Genomic DNA, 18,208 nt, shown 5'->3' on the forward strand with positions numbered 1-18,208 from the left:
AAGCACAAAAGGGACTCCATCAGTTAAGCAAAGGATAACTCTTCCTGGAAAGTTTTTAGGCACCCTAAGATTGTCCCGGGAGGCTTCCGATTCTTTGCAGGTTGAGAAATGGAGTTAGACCATTCATCAAGGATTGTTCATCAGTCTCCAATGTCATTACCTGCCCATTCTTTGGCCCCCCCATCTTTCATTTCTTCAGTCCTAGGGATTACCTTCCTCTCACTTAGGTAGGTATGCAGAACATGTTACCAATTATTTGGGCCAACCTCAAAGAAAATCAAGAAAATTTGGCGTTGAGAAACGTTGAGAAAGCATGGAAAACCTCGGTCTCTCCATTTCTTCCAAAACATCATTTAGCAGATCATGCAGAGTCAAAGACAGAAGAAGAAAAGTTGACTTTTGAGAAACCCCTCACAACCAGAAGAAACTATTAGGTTAAGGCATATTGAAATCCCAGCCTACCCATTGCAGTGACAAGAACTTCAAATGTGACAGCTGACCAAAGCATGTACTATTAGTCTACTAGGTTAAGGCAGATCAAGTCCACTCTGATTGTCGTTTCCTTGAAAGCAGAAGGTGGAAGCACAATCACACCAGGTTACTATTTGCTAATGCGTGTTTAAGAATGCTTTTGCTTTTGAAAAAAAAAAAAAAACATAAGAGATCACGAAACACGTAGAGAAGGTCGGTCTCGCCGCCTCGTGATCGAGAACACTGTCCCTCGGTCACCGGACACAACCCCAAGGAGAGACGAGGTTTTCCTCTCCTTCCGGTTTCCGCCATCATCGTTGAGAGGCGTTGAGGACCATGCACACCAAACCCTCTCCCTTCCCTTTTAAGCAAAGACCAGGTTGTCCAGCACCCCCTTTAAGTCTCTGGCCCGTGAGAAGGGAAAGATAAAAAGCACACCTTTTTTACCTTTAGGATTAAAACTATTGGTGATTGATACTCTCGATAAAGACTTCTCCGAGCCGACGCTCCGGACGCCCCTATGGGGTGTGACGTGTGCCACGTGTAAGGTGGACGATGGGGAGTTGGCGCCTCGTTGGCACGCATAAGATGTGGCCAATTGGAGGGCTGTTGTTAAAAGATCCACGTTATTAGTGGGGGCGTCCGAATAAATTATTACGTGAACAGAAATGAATTCGGAGGATTATGAAAAATTATAAATCTTAGGAGTCTCACTAGTATATATCTTCAGAAAAAATTATCAAATCAATCGTAAATCTATTACAATTGTATCAATTCAATCATAAATTTTTTTTTTTTACCAATTCAATCATAAATCTTTTATAATTGTACTAATACAGTCCATTTGGCCGAACTATCAATCATAAACCTTTTACAATTATGCTAATACAATCCATTTAGTCGGATGTAGATTTAAGATTAAATTTGGCCAAAAAAAGTTTAGGGGTAAATTGATATAATAGAACTGTCTATTGTTTGGATAATTTTTCCATACATCACCACATCATTATCCAGAATGAAATTATACAATTTATATAAAAAAATATATATATATATATATATATATGTAATAGATTGACTGATTATGTTCCTTCGCCCTTAAATTTGCACGTAGAGACAAAATACTCATGGCATTTAGAGTATGCGATCCGCGTCAGATGGAAAGCCCTCGTTTCTTTTTCGCTCGTGCAACGTTGGCCAAACCCCACTAAATGGCCTCAAGTGGATATGGAGAGAGAGAGAGAGAGTTGTAGCTCACACAGCGCCTGCAGGATCCTTGTTCCAATTATTGTCGGATCCTATATTTTGTTTCCACGTACAATTCACGATTCGATACCAGTACGGAAGTTTCTTGTTCGGTTCAAATTAGTGCTGTGAAGGTCACCACAATCGGTCTTGTCGAATGCACGAAGTAAAATCACACGATCGGTAATTGCGATTGACGACTTGGGGTGCAGACAAGAAAAATTGCCCCTGAAAGAAGAAAAAAGTAATAATTAATCATGCCGGTACGCAAGTAGTAATAAGAGTGTGCAACTGGATTGGTTCTATCCAAAAACCAGATTGGACCATCATAAAAATAGATTCGGGAATCGGTTTTCGTTCTAATATGTTCGAGAATCGATTCCAAATTTTCGTAACCGGTTAGAACAATTCCGATTTTTGGTTTTAAGTGAATACCCACCAGGGAACTGGACCGATTATGGAACCGGTTTTATCACTTGAAAAGCCAAAACCTGATGTGTTTCCCCCCTAAAATCTAACATCATCAGACAGCAACATAGCAACACTTATTCACCTTTCCTCTTAGCGATTATTGCTTTTTGTTGATAGTGATTTTTATTTTCATATTTTTCTTTGAATAGTTTCATTGCTATTCATTTTGTATTGCTAGAAAAAATGAAACCAGAAAAAAGAACAAAAGAAAAATAAGTTCTCTAGTGAACCTTGAAATTAGACCAAAAAAACAAAGTAGTTTCTAAAACAGGATTCAGAGCAAACTGGGTAGATGTCAAGTTTCAAAAATTGATAACCAATTATAACATGGTAGATTTCAGGTTCTAGATCTGAAATCTACCCACCTTAAATTCGATCACTCTTAAACAGTAGCCTGTGGGGAAGATTACAAAAGGGTATGCCCAAGAGCCAATGGATTATTGGAATGACCTCCAGCAATAGTTCTTTGTTTCTCAACAAGACCCCATTGTTGCCAATTAGTCTAACGTGCAGGCGCGAATTCATCCGGATGTCACAAGCAAATTGCACTTAAAAAATGTTGATTTTGTTTAATTTTGTTACCAGACTTGCAACCGTGGCAATGTAATTTTTGCTTTTTTTGTTGATAATACATGCGCAGATTAAGAAAAATTCCATGAAGTATAAGCGACGCGGAGGTAATATTCACGGGTAAGAAATTCGAGGGTCAACTTTCTTGGCCATCGACGGATGGAAACTGTCGTCGAATTTTATTGTAATAATCTTTGGTTAATGAGGCTAATTATGATCCCACATCGATCTCTGCTTCACGAAGATATGGGAATCTTCATAGTATGAATTAAACAAAGTCATGACGGACGTGCTCAAATATCAATGCCAATATGATTGAACACCCATTTAGAAAAAGTTGGACAGGAAATGTGTTCATCAATTTAGTCGACATTACAAGTCAACTTGCTTAACTATGGGAAGAATGATGCAATGCTCATAAATTTGGAAACGCTCGAGGTTATGCAGTTAGGGTTTCGAAACATACTTAGGATTTCGTTAACGACATTTTATTTAATCGTTTCGTAATATACGTACCTCCTTTCTCTACCTTAAACAAAGAAATTTACACAAAAGCAACACAAGGTTGGATCCGATGGGATGCCCACTAATGAGGAACTGCTTAGCGTCTCCTAGGTTTCGTCCTTATCTGGGTAGTGGTTGATTAGACCTTGTGATCTAGGAGGTTAATCTAATCTTAAAAATCCTTAATTAAATCTTCTCCCACACCTTTTATTTTATTATTTATATATGTGAGGTTCCTTTCACGATGGATGGACCAACTAGAAAGTGGGGAGGCAGGGAAGGAGGGGGGGATTGTGGAGTTCTTTATGATAGATTAAGTATTATTAAAACGTTAATGACAAAGTTAATGTTCTTGCTATATAATATGGTAGGTCAGACAAATGACTTCTCGTCGTATATGTTAATTGAGGTCACCTAATCCGTCATTAACCATGTCTTGGCTTGCTAGCTATCTTCGCCGGAAATTAGCCGACGGAAACTGGATCGAATCTAAATCCGCCACGTTCTACCATTGTAATCTCAACTTTTGTATAAGTAAAAGATGACCTCCCATTTTTAAGAGATCCAATTTTTCTGCTTCTCCATTTAGATTGATCCATCTCATTATTCTATAGCATTACTCATAACCTTAAATTTTACCATTGGAATATTTTTTTACCCCATAGAACACCTTACCTAAGAAAGTTCTAGTATGTTGTCTCTTTATATATATTTCACATATTTCACATTTAGCCAACAATTCCGTTGCATTAATTAATAAATTCACTAACCTCCTAACAGTTAATATGTTGTCTTTTCTATCGGTAACATGTCATTCATCTTGAGGAGAAAATATTCAGTGGTTGCAAAGCGTCACATCAATTGCTGACTGGCGTGTGTCTTTAACTTATATCCAACAATAACATGCTACATGTATGTTGAGGTGGAATTTCTATAAATAAAAAAATAAAAAAAATTGAGCAAGTTGGCAGGTCAATCTCTAATTTCTCTGCTCACGATGGCTCAAAATAATTGACTCGCATTTTGGCAAATCCGAACTTTACAAGCAAGTTGATAAACGCGTGTCGTTTAGCCTCTCTCTTGCCTTTACATTTCTAATAGAAGAAGAAACCACCATAGAAAATCAGCCGCTGGGCCACATGTGTATATATATATTATCTACACACGCTGCACAAGATGAATTTATTCTTGTTTCTCCAACTTGTAATTAATTTGGACATAGTCAACTTCCAATGATGCTTTGCAAATGTTTATGGTTTGAATCACCAGCCTGGGTTGCGTGTCCCCCGGTTTGCAGCAAAGGTGGTCATGTTTCTCAATTTCTTGGTGTTTGAGGGTGAGAATTTAAAGGAAATTGAGTACTATGTAACCCCTAAAAATTAGCCAACAACAATCCATGTGATGGCAACGAAGTCGTGATCAGAATGCGAACAATCCTTGTTTTTTGTGTGGTGCACGTCAACGGACGTGGCTATATATTCTCGAAAAGTCACACGCGTGTAGTTCAATCGCTCGATTAGATCCGTGTAAAGTACTCGGACATTTTTTTCAAATCCGGTTGATTTGATGATTTTAATGTGAAGACGAAAATTTTATTAATACATGATTTCCCTTTCTTATTTATCTGTATATGTTCTTTTGTGAGATCAAGGAGTTTTAAGTAAAGTGTCAAATCGTGAGAATTGACCATGATTTAGAGCATTGACTTGATGGAGACTTTCCCGGGCAGCAACCTCTAACGCTTGTGTTATAAAAATTTAAATAAACTCAAGCTCTTTCTTAATAATATAGCCTTAATGTCCACGTATCAACAAATTTTCATGCCATGAGGACAAAATAAAACAGATGCTTTGTCGTTTTCTTGCTTGTAACTCCAGAAAATCAAGTAAGTTTTATACCCTTGTACGCCCAAATTTTGACTTAATTGCTTCGGCCTCCTCTATAGTTTCAAAATGAAAAAATGACATAAAAGATTCTTAAACTTTAATTCAATGTGTAGTGTCATCAACGAAAAACTCCAAATCTCTGCACCCGCAACAAATATACTCAAAATTATTTTTTTTTATCACCAAAAATCCTAAACTGATACATCTGCAATAAATTTACTCCAAACTAATTTTTTGACCACAGAAAAAATCCAAATTGATATACTTATGACAAATTTATCCTCCGTTAGTTTTTCGTTAAATTGGAGTAGTACCACAAAAATCCCAAACCGATGCAGTTATGACAAACAGAGGTAAGAATCCAAAATTAGTACACCTGTCAACTATCACATAGCATACAACTTAGTAATTTGACAAAAAATTTAATAGAAACTAACGAAAGATAAATATGTAATAGATGTGTATTAGTTTGAGATTTTTTGTGGCCAAAAAATAATTTTTTATAAATTTATCACGGATGTACTAGTTTTGGGTTTTTGGAGGTCAAAAAAGTAATTTGAGGTAATTTGTCACAAGTGTACTAGTTTGGAATTTTTCGTGATATTAATCCTAAAAAAATCATTTTCATCAAATAACGCTTCATTTGTTGTTTGAACATATGGAATGATTATATTGATCATTTATCAATAGTTTAGGAACTACATTGAACATGCTAAAAGTTCAGAAATGACATTACACGTCGAGCTAAAGTTCAAAGAGCATTTCATCATTTTCCATTCATTTATCTATTAATTTCGTTCATTAGCTTAGCACTAAGATAGATGGCATCCTTGATTTGAAGTACAAATTGTTAAGATCCCGCACACAACTACAACTAAAGAGCTAGAGCAGAAATGCAAGAAAGAGAAATTGAGACACAAGGTTTATCTTAATCTATCCTTAAATTAAGGCTACATCTGCTAGATGATTCCGCTATAATTAGCGTATCGCATCTCTCTGTCACATCACATAATTACAAGCGAAAAAGATAATACATAACAATAGCTATACATAGATCCAAACCCAAACTACTAATAAAACATGGATTTTAATTATAAAAGTTTTCTAGTGTCCATGGGGTACTGTCCCCTTATGACCCCTGTAGGGACAGCTCCCCTTTACCACTATTCGCTCACCGAAGAGCGGGATTCTCGTACTTTTCTGTCAATGAAAAGTATGAACCACATCCCAACATATGAAAATGCAAGTTCTTAAGGTGATCATTATAATTTTCGCAATTAAATTTTGGGTAGTTTTATTGTTGATGCTGATGAAGCTAATTTCGAGTTTAGGGCCCTTTACCAATGTAAGCAGGCCTTTATGAGATTAGCAGGCCATGGAGAGTAGAAGGGTTCAGAAGCAAATGCGCTCGTCTCCTTTAACCAACTAATGCATTTTTAACATATGTAGAATAGGAAGAATTTTTTTAGTGGCGTTTTTAATTCGACTTTCTTTGTCTGTCCAAAAAGGACCTCTTGAATATATTTTTATTATACGCACTTATCGATCTTCGTTTATTCCGAAAAGAAATATATTTGAAATTGTACTTTTATAATGAAGACAATATACTATTGGATCTTATTATTGCACACAATTTATTCATCATAAACGGCGAAAGCCGAAGATACTGCATAGCAAAGTCTCATTGTTCTGAAATAAGTAAAACTATTCGTCAATAGGTATTTACTTATCTCTTTATGCATGCAGTGCTTTTTCAAACATCTGTTAATCAATAAACATGTAAAATTACTATAATGGCCATGCCTAATACTTTTTTCGAATCTCAGTCACAAAAACTTCATGATTTAAACGCAAAGTTGACTCACGGTCTTTTCTATTTCAATAAGATATGTAAGGACAATTATTAAAAGGACATATACAGGTATAGCTCACACATGCTCGAGCCTGGAAAATTGTCCAACAAGTTTTCTATCCATTGCATTTTTGCCAATTGAGCTCTAAACCTTTTAATTGTGTCAATTGAGTCTTAAACCTTTTCATTTGTCAATTGATTCTATCTAGCCAATTTTGACAGAAAATCACCGATGTGGATGCCGAATACCTTAATGGCACGGTCGACGTTAACATGGACAGCTGTTAATAATTTATTTTTCAAATGTTTGCTAATTTTTTCATTTTCTTATTTTTTCTTCTTTACTTTTTTTTTCTTTTTCTTCTTTTCCTTTGTTTCCTTTTTTTCATTTTTCATTTTCCCTTTTTCCCTCTACCAGCCTCGGGCGAGGGCGGCCCTTGCTCGAGGCCGGCGAGCTCTGCCGGCTCCCAACGAGGCCCAGCGATGGCCCCCGACCTTTGCTACCCTTGCTGGCCATAGTGTAAAAAGGAAGGAAAAAAAAATAATAAAAAATAAATAAATAAAGTATTCAAAAATTTTTAAAAAAATGTCTTCGTCAGTGATGGCCGTTCCATGTAGGATGACATGCGTTCGGTCAGTGATTTTTGGCCAAAATTGATCGGGTGGACTCAATTGCCAAAATATGAAAATGTTTAGGACTCAATTGGCACAATTAAAAAGATTTAGAACTTAATTGGTAAGATTTTTTGGACAATTTCCTTGTCCACATGCGCGAGATTTACCCAAATTTCGCGTAACATTCTTCCGACCTTTGCCCGTAACAATTCTTGTAACCCTTCACCCTCTTTGCCAATCCTGAAGTTAGTGGGCTTGCCATATTAATAATAGAAATAATGCAAATTCAGCACAACGAAGCAAGACAAACATAGAATGAAACATCCGGTGTACATTTTCCAAAATGTTCAAGTGATTTATACTGTCCATAAAGGAAAGAAATAACAAACACATAGGATGACAAAAAAAACTCGAATTGGTCGGACCTAGGCATGTCCTTAAAAGGCTTAACGAAAAAAAAAAAAAAAAAACTTGTTTCCGTATGACTTTTTGGTATTTCCCTCGTACCGGAGAAAGAGAAAATAATATGGTAGGAATTAGGGGGGTTTGGAGGTCAATCTTGGATCGACATAAAATAATTCTAGAGATTTGCAGCCCACTTTGTTTGGAGACTGGAGGAACCATCCCCAAGTTGCAATGACCCTCAAGTTAATGGGCTTGCCATATTAACAATAGAAATAATGGAAATATAGCCAAAACGAAGGATGACACACATAGTATAAAACATCCAATATACATTTTCGACAATGTTCAAGTGATTTATATTGCCCATAAAGGAAAGAAACAACAAACAGACACGATGACAAAAAACTCGAATTGGTCGTTCGGAGCTAGTCATGCTCTTAAAAGGCTTAATGGAAAATAGAAAGCTTGTTTTCGTAAGACTTTTTGGTATTTCCCTCCTACCAGAGAAAGAAAAAAATAATATGGTAAGAATTAGGGAGGCTTGGGAGTCAGTCTCAAACCGACATAAAATAATTTTAAAGATTTGCAACCCTCTCCGTTTGGAGACAAAAGGAACCATCCCCGAGTTGTAATGACCCTCAAGTTAATGGGCTTGCCATATTGACAATAGAAATAAAGAAAATATAGCAAAAACGAAGCAAGACAAACATAGAATAAAACATCCAATGTGTGTTTTCAAAAATGTTCAAGTGATTTGTACTGTCCATAAAGGAAAGAAACAACAAACAGTTAGGATGACAAAAAACTCAAATTGGTCATCCGACTCTCTAGGGTATTTCTAGTCTTGATTGGCAATTTATCCACAAATATTCTAATATGGCAAGTGGCTCGAAGTCTTTGAGACTATCTTACCAAGTATACTTCACCACATCAAGTAATTAAAATCCGAATCTTTAAACGGCAGATTATCTCAAACGGATATAGTTTTGTCGGAAAGACTATAACTTTTCATTGGCCTAATTACAGCCGAGGATATACCAAAGACAGCTGAGACTCAAATGTTAAGTAGACTTAGATTTTGTTCTAGATTTGTCTTTTTGAGAGGACACCGCGTGGGACAGGCTAGACACAGCACAAAAACTTGGATTTTGTTCTAGATTTGGCATGGATTTCTTTGCCTTGGATGTAAGTCATGAAGAGAAGGCTCGATGGTGAGGATTGAAGATGGGTTTTTTCGTTAAATGTCATATCTTAAATTCGTGCTCACTTCTCGTGAAATCCGGAGTTACACAACCGCCTATATATTATCGTCTTCGATGCATTGAATGGCAAGGGACATACATGGTCTTTGCGACATTGAGTTCACCGGCGTAATTAATTCTCAGAATCGATACTAAAGAGAGTAACGAAAAATAAAGTCGAGAATTTGCAAACTGACTTAAAGAATGAAAGAAGTGTTCGTTCTACGAGAAGAAAATATGGAATTTTTTGTAACCTGTACATACGGAAATGAAATGCACCTACACTGTCCTATAATCTGGCCTCGGGATGAAGGTCTGGATGGCTACTAAGTTTAAAGATAGAGATCCTGTACGCTAAATGACTGGTACTCTTGCAAGGTGAGAGAATGATTATTTATTGAAATGAGAAAGAACCGACAACTTATGAATAGCCAAAGTCCAACAGACCAGATAAGAAAAACAAGAGACCATCACTGAAACCCTACACAAGGCAAAACTCCAACCTAGACAATCTTCATATGAATCAACTAATAATTTCCCACAATTATTCGAAACAAAAGATGATGTCATCTCATTCAGCAGAACTTAGGGCTAGTTGTTTCCACTGCTCCCACCAGCATCAGCTCCAGCATTCCGAGGCTCGTTTTCGGTGTTCCCTGGAGGCACCACCACACCGGATCCACCACGGCTTCCTCCTTGAGAATGAGCACCAGCCGTTCCTTGATTCACACCGGAGCCATCCTCGGCATTGCCAGTGTTAACATTTCCAGGAGGGGGTACCGGCGCTGGTACGCCAACTGTATCATTCCTCTGATACCCTCCCATCGCAGAACTGCCACCGGTTGCTACAGGAAGCACCGTCCCCTGGCCAGTATTCATGCCTCCAGGATTCTCCTGTGGTTGCATTGCAGCATTTAAAATGCTGCTGTTGCTCCTAGATATGCCTCCATGAGGATACACTGCACCATATTCACTGCTGCTTCCGCCAAACTCCCATTGATAGGGTGGCCCCATTGCAGATCCATATGCACCGCCAGTGCTGCTACCTGGAACAGCCCCAGGAGCAACACCTACGGGAAGTCCACTACTCATGTCCCTGACATATCCTTGGTATGGCATCATAGGATAATTGTCCCCACCATAGACAGGGCCTCCACCATGCCCTAGGTTGCCACTTTCAACTCCAACATTTTCTTGCGGCAAGCTTATGGCAACTTCATGGCTAGACGTACCAGCACCACCGGTGGAATATGCCGAAGGATATGAGGTGTCTCTTTTGCCGGCGCTGCTGCCAGCAACATTTCCACTTTGCTTCATCATATCTGAGAACCATTCATCCCATGAAGCAGCATCACCAACCCCGCCACTGCCATCGCCGCCAACGTCGCCGACATTGGCATTTTGGCTTGTCTCCTCCTCCTCCACCGGGCCTTCGACTGCCAACGGAGCACCTCCTGATTCGGGTGCACCATCCCTTTGCTGGATATACTCCATCCTTCTTTCGACTTCTGCAACTTTCTCTTCCGTAAAGGAGAATAAACCTTGCATCTCAGTCGATGCAAGTTCACTCATGGTTTTGTTGTACAGATAAAGTTGCTGCATGAGATGGTGACTCTCCAAGTCGTTGTTCTTCCGCGTAAGCCTTTTGTGTTGCTCGGTGAGCTTGTTGATCCTCTCCCTGATGTAAATTTCTTGATTCACCATCTTCCTGCTTCTCTCAATTTCAGGGATGCTCAGGTAACGCGTAAGGATTCGCTCCACGTCTGCTCGAGACTCCGGCCAAAAGGCAGGCTCGTTTTCATCTGGAGAAAAGACGACGGCACACGCTTCCACACCGCATAGAATGCTCAGCTCGCTCACTTTTTTCATCAAACCTTGCCTCCTTTTCTTGAGGCTAGATTTTCTGGCACTCTCATTTTCAATGAAAGCAAGCTTTACCTTCTTTCTTGCCATGCTTAGTGGCTTTCTGGACACACTCTCTCTCTCTCTCTCTCTCTCTCGGATGATCTGAGACATAAGTAGTGCAGGAGCATATATAGGGAGGTGGGGACATAGGGAGGTGGTCAAGTTCGACAGGGAATCTTCGACTTTCAGGCAACTAATTAACGACTCTCTCCATTTTGTTTAAATTTCACGGATATGCGTGGGAGAATCCAAATTCATTACCAAATGACAGGATTTTCCGTCGAACCTGCATTACAAAGCCTTTCCATTTGAAGACTAATGATCGGAGGAATAGAAGGGTGCCATATTTGGAGAAATTTTCCCAAAATATTTCAGGTTGCCGCTCGATATGCAATTTACATTAATCATTTGCTCGTATAACGGCTATATTGAGATCATCAAGTTACACATTACCAATTTGTCTACCGTTGACCTCGACCGATAATTATTATTTTATTGGCAGGCTCGCTTTTCTTCCATGGTTCTCCGCATTCACCCCTAGATCTTTCGAGATATAAGAGCGTCATTAATTACTTATGTTCCGGTGTAACTTGACATGCAATCTACATTAATCATTTGCTCCTATAACGACTATGTCAAGGACATCGAGTTACACATTCCCAATTTATCTACCATTGACCGTCGACCGATCATTATTATTTTCTTGGCAATGGATCACTTTTCTTCCACGATTTTCCGAATTCGGCCCTAGATCTTCAGGCAGATAAGAGCGTCATTCAATATTTATGTTCCAGCGTAACTCCATATGCAATTTAAATTGATCATTTACTCCTATCTACCATCGACCGTCAATCAATAATTATTATTTTCTTGGCAAGGGTTCGCTTTTCTTCCACGGTTGCCCACATTTTGCCCTAGATCTTTGGAGATATAAGAGCATCACTGAATAGTTATTTTCCAGTATAACTCGATATGCAATTTACACTAATCATTTGCTCCTACAATGACTATATTAAGATCATCAAGTTACACATTCTCAATTTATTTACCATTGACTGTCGATCGATAATAATAATTTTCTTGGCAAGGGGTCACTTTTCTTCCACGATTTCGCGAATTCGACCCTAGATATTCGGAGAGATAAGACCGTCATTAAATATTTATGTTCCAGCATAACTCCATATGCAATTTACTTTGATCATTTGCTCTTATAACAACTATAGTGAGATCACCAATTTATCTACCGTTGACCGCCGATGAATAATTATTATTTTCTTGGCAAGGGGTCACTTTTCTTCCACAGTTCCCCGCATTTGCCCCTAGATCTTCGGAGAGATAAGAGCATCATTAAGTACTTATATTTCAGCGTGTACACACTAATTATTCTCTTTTTAAGATGAATATCAGAGTTTTATAGAGTAATTAATCAAAACTAAGAAATCTAGCGCGTAGTGAACCCTTCTAGGAAACAATTTCAAAATTTTCATCGAGTTCTTGCCATGAATTTTGGCCAGCTCTTTTTCCTTTCTTGCCTAAATTAATATTTAAGATAGGTCAGCCTTATTTAAACCAATATGGACACTAGGATAAACTACCAAAAAAATCATAAATCTATCATAATTGAGGAGAATTACCAAAAAAGCCCTAAACATATTACAATTATATCAATTCAGTCCTAAACTTCTTCTTTTTTTGCCGATTGACTCCCAACCTTTGCTCCAATTCAGTTCATTTGGCCGACGGGCGTTGACATGGTGCCGCCGGTGCTAACGTGGTTATTTTTAGATAAATTTTAAATATTTTTTGAATTTCTTAATTACTTTTCTGTCTTTTCTTTTTCCTTTTTAGGTTTTGGGCAGGTAGAAGGCTGTCGGCCACTAGCCAAGACCTTGCGAGTTCTCGCCGGCCGTTGGACAAGGGCTCGCGACCCTCATCGGGCATTGGCCGATGACCGACGTGGCTACCGGCCCAAACCCTAAAAAAAAAAGAAAATAAAAAAGAATAAAAAAATATTAAAAATAATAATAATTCATTTTTTCCCTTCTTTCTTCTTCCTCTAGCCAATTGCTAGACCGCAGTGATCGCCTAGAGGCGAGACCTCACCTGCCACTAGAGAGGTCAGCCTCACCCGCCACCGGCAAGGCATTGCCATCGTAACCTCACCCAATGATGGCAAGGTTGAGCCTTGCTAGGCATGAGCAAGACCTCGTCAGCCCTCACCTATGGCCGATGGGCCCTAGCTAGAGAATGAAGGAATAAGGGGAAAAACAAAAAGAAAAGGAAAAATAAAGAAATCGAAAACATACATATTATTAAAAATTATCTACATTAGCGCGAGCCGCACCGCGAAAGACTGACTTCGTCCATATCAGCGATTTCCGATCAAAATTGATTGAATTGATACAAATGCAACAAATTTAGGACTCAATTGGTAAAAAAAAGTTTAAGACTGAATTGGCGAAATTATAATAGATTTAGGACTTTCTTGATAATTTTTCCATGGCGAAAATACGAGTAGATTTAATGCCAAAATTGCAGTCTTATGGAATTTTAATTTTTCGTTGCCCTTATATTAGCTTTTCATACAATTAGGCTAATACTTTTGAGAAAGTAAGGCTAAGCTATGTAAGAAACTTGAGGAAGAAGTGTCAAAAAATTCCTACACCTATTGTATTTGTGCCAACTCGATTCTAAACCTTTTTTTTTTTGTGTCAATTCAGTCATAAACCTTATGCATTGGTGCCAATTCAGTCCTAAAATTTTTTATTGGTGTCAATTCAATCCTAAAATTTTTTTATTTGTGTCAATTCAGTCCTAAACTAGCCAATTGAATTAGCAAAAATACAAAAGATTTAGGACTGACTTAGTACCAATGCAAAAAGTTTAGAATTAAATTGGCATCAATAAAAGGTTCAGGACTGAATCGGCACTAAAAAAAGATTTAGGACTGAATTGGCACTAACGAAATAAGTTTATGGCTTTTATGACACTTTTTCCGAAACTTGAAGTGACGTTTGCAGGGATGGATCTAGAAAAAGTTTCTTTAACAGTGATTTGGAAAAATGTTTCTTGTAACGAGTGTTATAACGTAGAAGACATTTTGTTTTTCTTAAAGGGGATAATATCATTAGAAATTTAGAGCGAAGCTCCATAATGAAAACATAGAAATGCTATTACCGAGAACATGAAAAATTCTACAAAAGTTCGAAAGCTTCACCGAGTAGAAAAAAGTACGAAAGTTTCGAAAATCTTAATAATTGTTTAGTATAAGGTAAAATCATATCTTTTCATAGCATGAGGAAATTTTTCAGTAAGATTTTAAACATAGGCGCAAAGATATTTTATTTATTATAACCGGGGAAAAAAATAAGGATTTTTCAACTATGCATCACCATGTTTGTAAGTTCTTAATTCTTTCAAGAATAAAATGTTACTCGTGATATTCTATTATTGAAAGGCTATTTAATTATTCGTCATTTTGGAACGATTTGTTTTAGAGAGAGAGCGTGATTAGTAGATCTTCTTATTTTGTGGAACTAAGAGAAGATTGTCTTTGGTAGTGGATGATTAAACTACATTGGGAGGCGGCTGCTAATAAGTAAAGTTCAAATTCGCCTGACCGATTACTTAAGAAATCTCTTAATTTTATGAGCGTATATCGTCACTTTTAAAAAAAAAAATCATATTCATATCCTGTACTAAAAACCATCCAAATTCAACTCACATCGGACATGTGCACGAATTATGGATGCGTTTGTTTCACGAAAAATTTCATGTTAAAGGGAAGCACTTTTCGAGAAATCATTTTTCAGGAAAATGGTTATTTTTCCCTTTTTTTGGTGATATGTGACCGAAAAAGTTTTCAGGAAAAAAAAAATTAATTTTGTAAATAATTATTTTATTATCTTTATTAACATTTTTATTTTTATTTTTATTTTTATTTTTATTTCTTCCTCCACTACGGCCGGCCAAAGGCAGCCACTAGTGAGCCCGGAGCTCACCGGCCTCGGTCGAGCTCAAGCTTGCCCCTCGACCGACCTTCACCAAGGCCCGGCGACTGGCGGAAGGAGAAGAACAAAACAAATAAATAATAAATAAATAATGCAAAATTAAGGAAATTGAAAAAGAAGTTAAAAATTTCAAAAGACGCAATTCCAAAAAGTGTTTTCATCTCTTAAAAATTAAGAATTCACTTTCTTAATTTTATGCATTAATTTTCTGTTGATCGAAAAGTATTTTCCGTTGATTAAATCATTTTCGAAGAATCAAACGGGTGAAAATCCAAAAAATTAATTCCCAAAAAACAATTTTCACCCAAACAAACGCAGCTTATACTTCTATGTGACCATCATACTCTCACATCTAAAGATAAGTTTCACTTAGGGGAGTATTTGGGAGTAATGATGACTTTAGCAACTTTACGGTTAAGAAAAGATGGGACATGGTGGAAAAGATTACCGACAATCGATCACACTCATAACAAAAATCTTACGCCCGCCTGGCGCGACATGAAGGCTATCCATTGTAAACCCGATTCATAGCACAAGTCTTCCTACGATTCTAGTATAAGCTAAAATTCACTAATCACAGTTAAGAAACACTTGCAGATATTTGCCTCCAGTTGGAGACGCTGTTCCGGATCCGCCAGTTGTGTCTCCGACATGCGCCTTCTACCCCGGGAAGACTCCATTCTAAACTTGAGACAACACGTTATTAGACTCCGGAATGCTTATCTTAATGGAGTGGCTGGATGCATCGGCACCTCCGATCGAATATCTAAGATCCAGTGATCCCGTAAAGAAGATGCATAACCTCCGCCACTATCGGCTATGCAGTCTTCAGCCTCTCGGGTCATTTCCTACTCAACCTTCGAGCAGCCGTGATCTCAACTCATTTTGGGGCTGTATTTGGTTCGGCTTTCTCAAGAGACTTTAGGCCTCCAAAGCCCATTGTGAAAACTTTGGAGTCCTTTTGAGACTCGTTTAGCCAAATGCTAACATTGACAAAGCTGAAAGCTCAAGGTGGGTAGAGACCCGCTTTGAGCTTTTAGCATTATGGAAACGCTACTTCTGTCGATTAATGAAATTTGGCTGGTTACCTTTTTTGCTCTCAAAAGCTTATTAAAAGTCCGACCTTGCACCTTTCAGAAAGTAAAACCCCACTTCCGTCTACCCTTGCCGCACTTACGCCTCCGCCTCCCTCTTGTGCTTCGCTCAGTTACGGCTCCGCTTCCTCGAAAGCTCGACTGCTCGTGATTGTGCTTTGCTCGCAGATCCTTCTCTGGACTTCTTTCTTCTCCTCTTGTCCATTGTAGAGCAAACTATGCATCTCCACCTTCGACTGAGATGAAGCCCAAGATACAGGCCCTTTGCTGGGGAAGGGAGGAGAGCAATCTAGGTAGTCTTCATCTAGATGAGATACGACTGCTTGGAATGTAGATAATTCATGTTAGGTTTCCATCGAACAATGTGCCTTAAGGATTGTCGTTTGCACTTGGAGAATTACAGTTATTTTTGGCAACTTATACAGCACCCATTATGACGATTTGTATGCATCGACTTGATTATTTTTTTATTTTTTCTCTTCTAGGTGACGGCCAAGCTGTGATCACAGTCAGGAGTACGCTCGAACCCTAGTTCGTTGAGAGAAAATAAGTAGGGCTAGTAATGTTTGAGTGAATTGATCATTGTTTTGGAGAAAATAAGGTATAATCAATCACTGATTCACGCCATCAAATATTGACGGAACATCAATAAGAGCTTTTCCAGAAATTGCCATCCCAAGAAAAGAGGGATCGAGCGCTAAAGTATTCTAATTGAGAATATTTCAAAGTGCTTGTAGAATGCCTTGCCATGAACAGAGTCCATTGTTTATGCCTGAAGTGATATTTCAGCTTAGATAAACCCTAATCAAGACTATGGCTCTATTTGTTTCACGGACAACATTTTCCGGCATTTGGATCCCTTACGAAAATGAATCAACAATAAACGTTTTCCTAGTCAACGGAAAAGGTTTTTCTACCAAAGTTTAAATTTATGAAAATGATTTCTTCTTTAAAAAGCTGAAATCATTTTTTGGGCTTGGACCAAAACTCTACGTTTGGGCACGAAAATCCCAACGCTCGTTCTCGGGCTCTTAGCCCAAGTCCATTGAGGCCAAGTGCTAGACTCTGGCTCCTTGGCCCTGGTCCATCTAGGCCATGGCCAAGACCCTAGCCGTTGCACCCAAGTCCTTCAAGGCCAAGCCTCAAACACTAGGCCTAGCAATATCAAGGCCAAGCTCTGGGTCCTCGGTGCTAGTGCTTGGATCCATCGAGGCAAATTTTTTTTAAAAAAATCATGTTATTTTTTGCCTTTTCTTTTTCTTTTCCATTTTGCTTCCTTCTTCTCCTGTCATCGGGCCTCGACGATAACTAATGACCATCCATAGACGCCGGCCAGCAAGCTCAAGCTTGCCCAAGGCCTGCGAGGTAGGCTCTCGCTCGACGCCGACCATCACCAAAGTCCGATGTCCAGTGAAAGCTAAATGAAAAGGGAAAAATGAAAACAAAAACAAAGAAAAGATTACTAAAAATTTGAAAATAATAAAATTATTATTATATTTTTTTATTTTTTAAAAAAAATTATAAAAATTAGCCAAGTTAGTGCTAGCCGTGCCACATAGAACGACCGAATCCACCTCATCCATTTTTGATCAAAGGACGACACAGAAAATCAAATGAGATTTTCATTAAGAAACAACGGAAAATATTTTCGAATTTATTTTCGGGTTTCAATCAAACACCAAATATTATTGTCATTTTCCTATAAAATAACTTTTCGAAAACTAACTTTTCGAAAAATATTTTTCAAAAACTTCACGTTTTTCGCTAAACAAATGCAGTCCAATATGACAAATTTGTTGTCATTTTTTTTGTCCCATCATTCTTTATTTGGTTTTCCATGTCAGCAAAGAAACATGTTAATAAAGAAAGTCTATAAAAGCTCTAAACATATTGCATCGATACTAATTCAGTCCATCCTACCAATTAAGGTTGAAAATCA

The 18,208-nt window shown here is 38.0% G+C and overlaps 1 protein-coding gene across 1 annotated transcript; it reads right to left on the bottom strand.

The window, feature by feature from the left end:
• Positions 1-9,851: 9,851 nt before the first annotated feature.
• Positions 9,852-11,213, bottom strand: LOC115757648 (uncharacterized transmembrane protein DDB_G0289901-like). The gene has a single exon (XM_030697961.1). It carries the CDS (start codon positions 11,211-11,213, stop codon positions 9,852-9,854), a length of 1,362 nt encoding a protein of 453 aa, XP_030553821.1.
• Positions 11,214-18,208: the final 6,995 nt, after the last annotated feature.

This window comes from Rhodamnia argentea, chromosome 10 (assembly GCF_020921035.1).
Source record: "Rhodamnia argentea isolate NSW1041297 chromosome 10, ASM2092103v1, whole genome shotgun sequence".
Taxonomy (NCBI): Eukaryota; Viridiplantae; Streptophyta; class Magnoliopsida; order Myrtales; family Myrtaceae; genus Rhodamnia; species Rhodamnia argentea.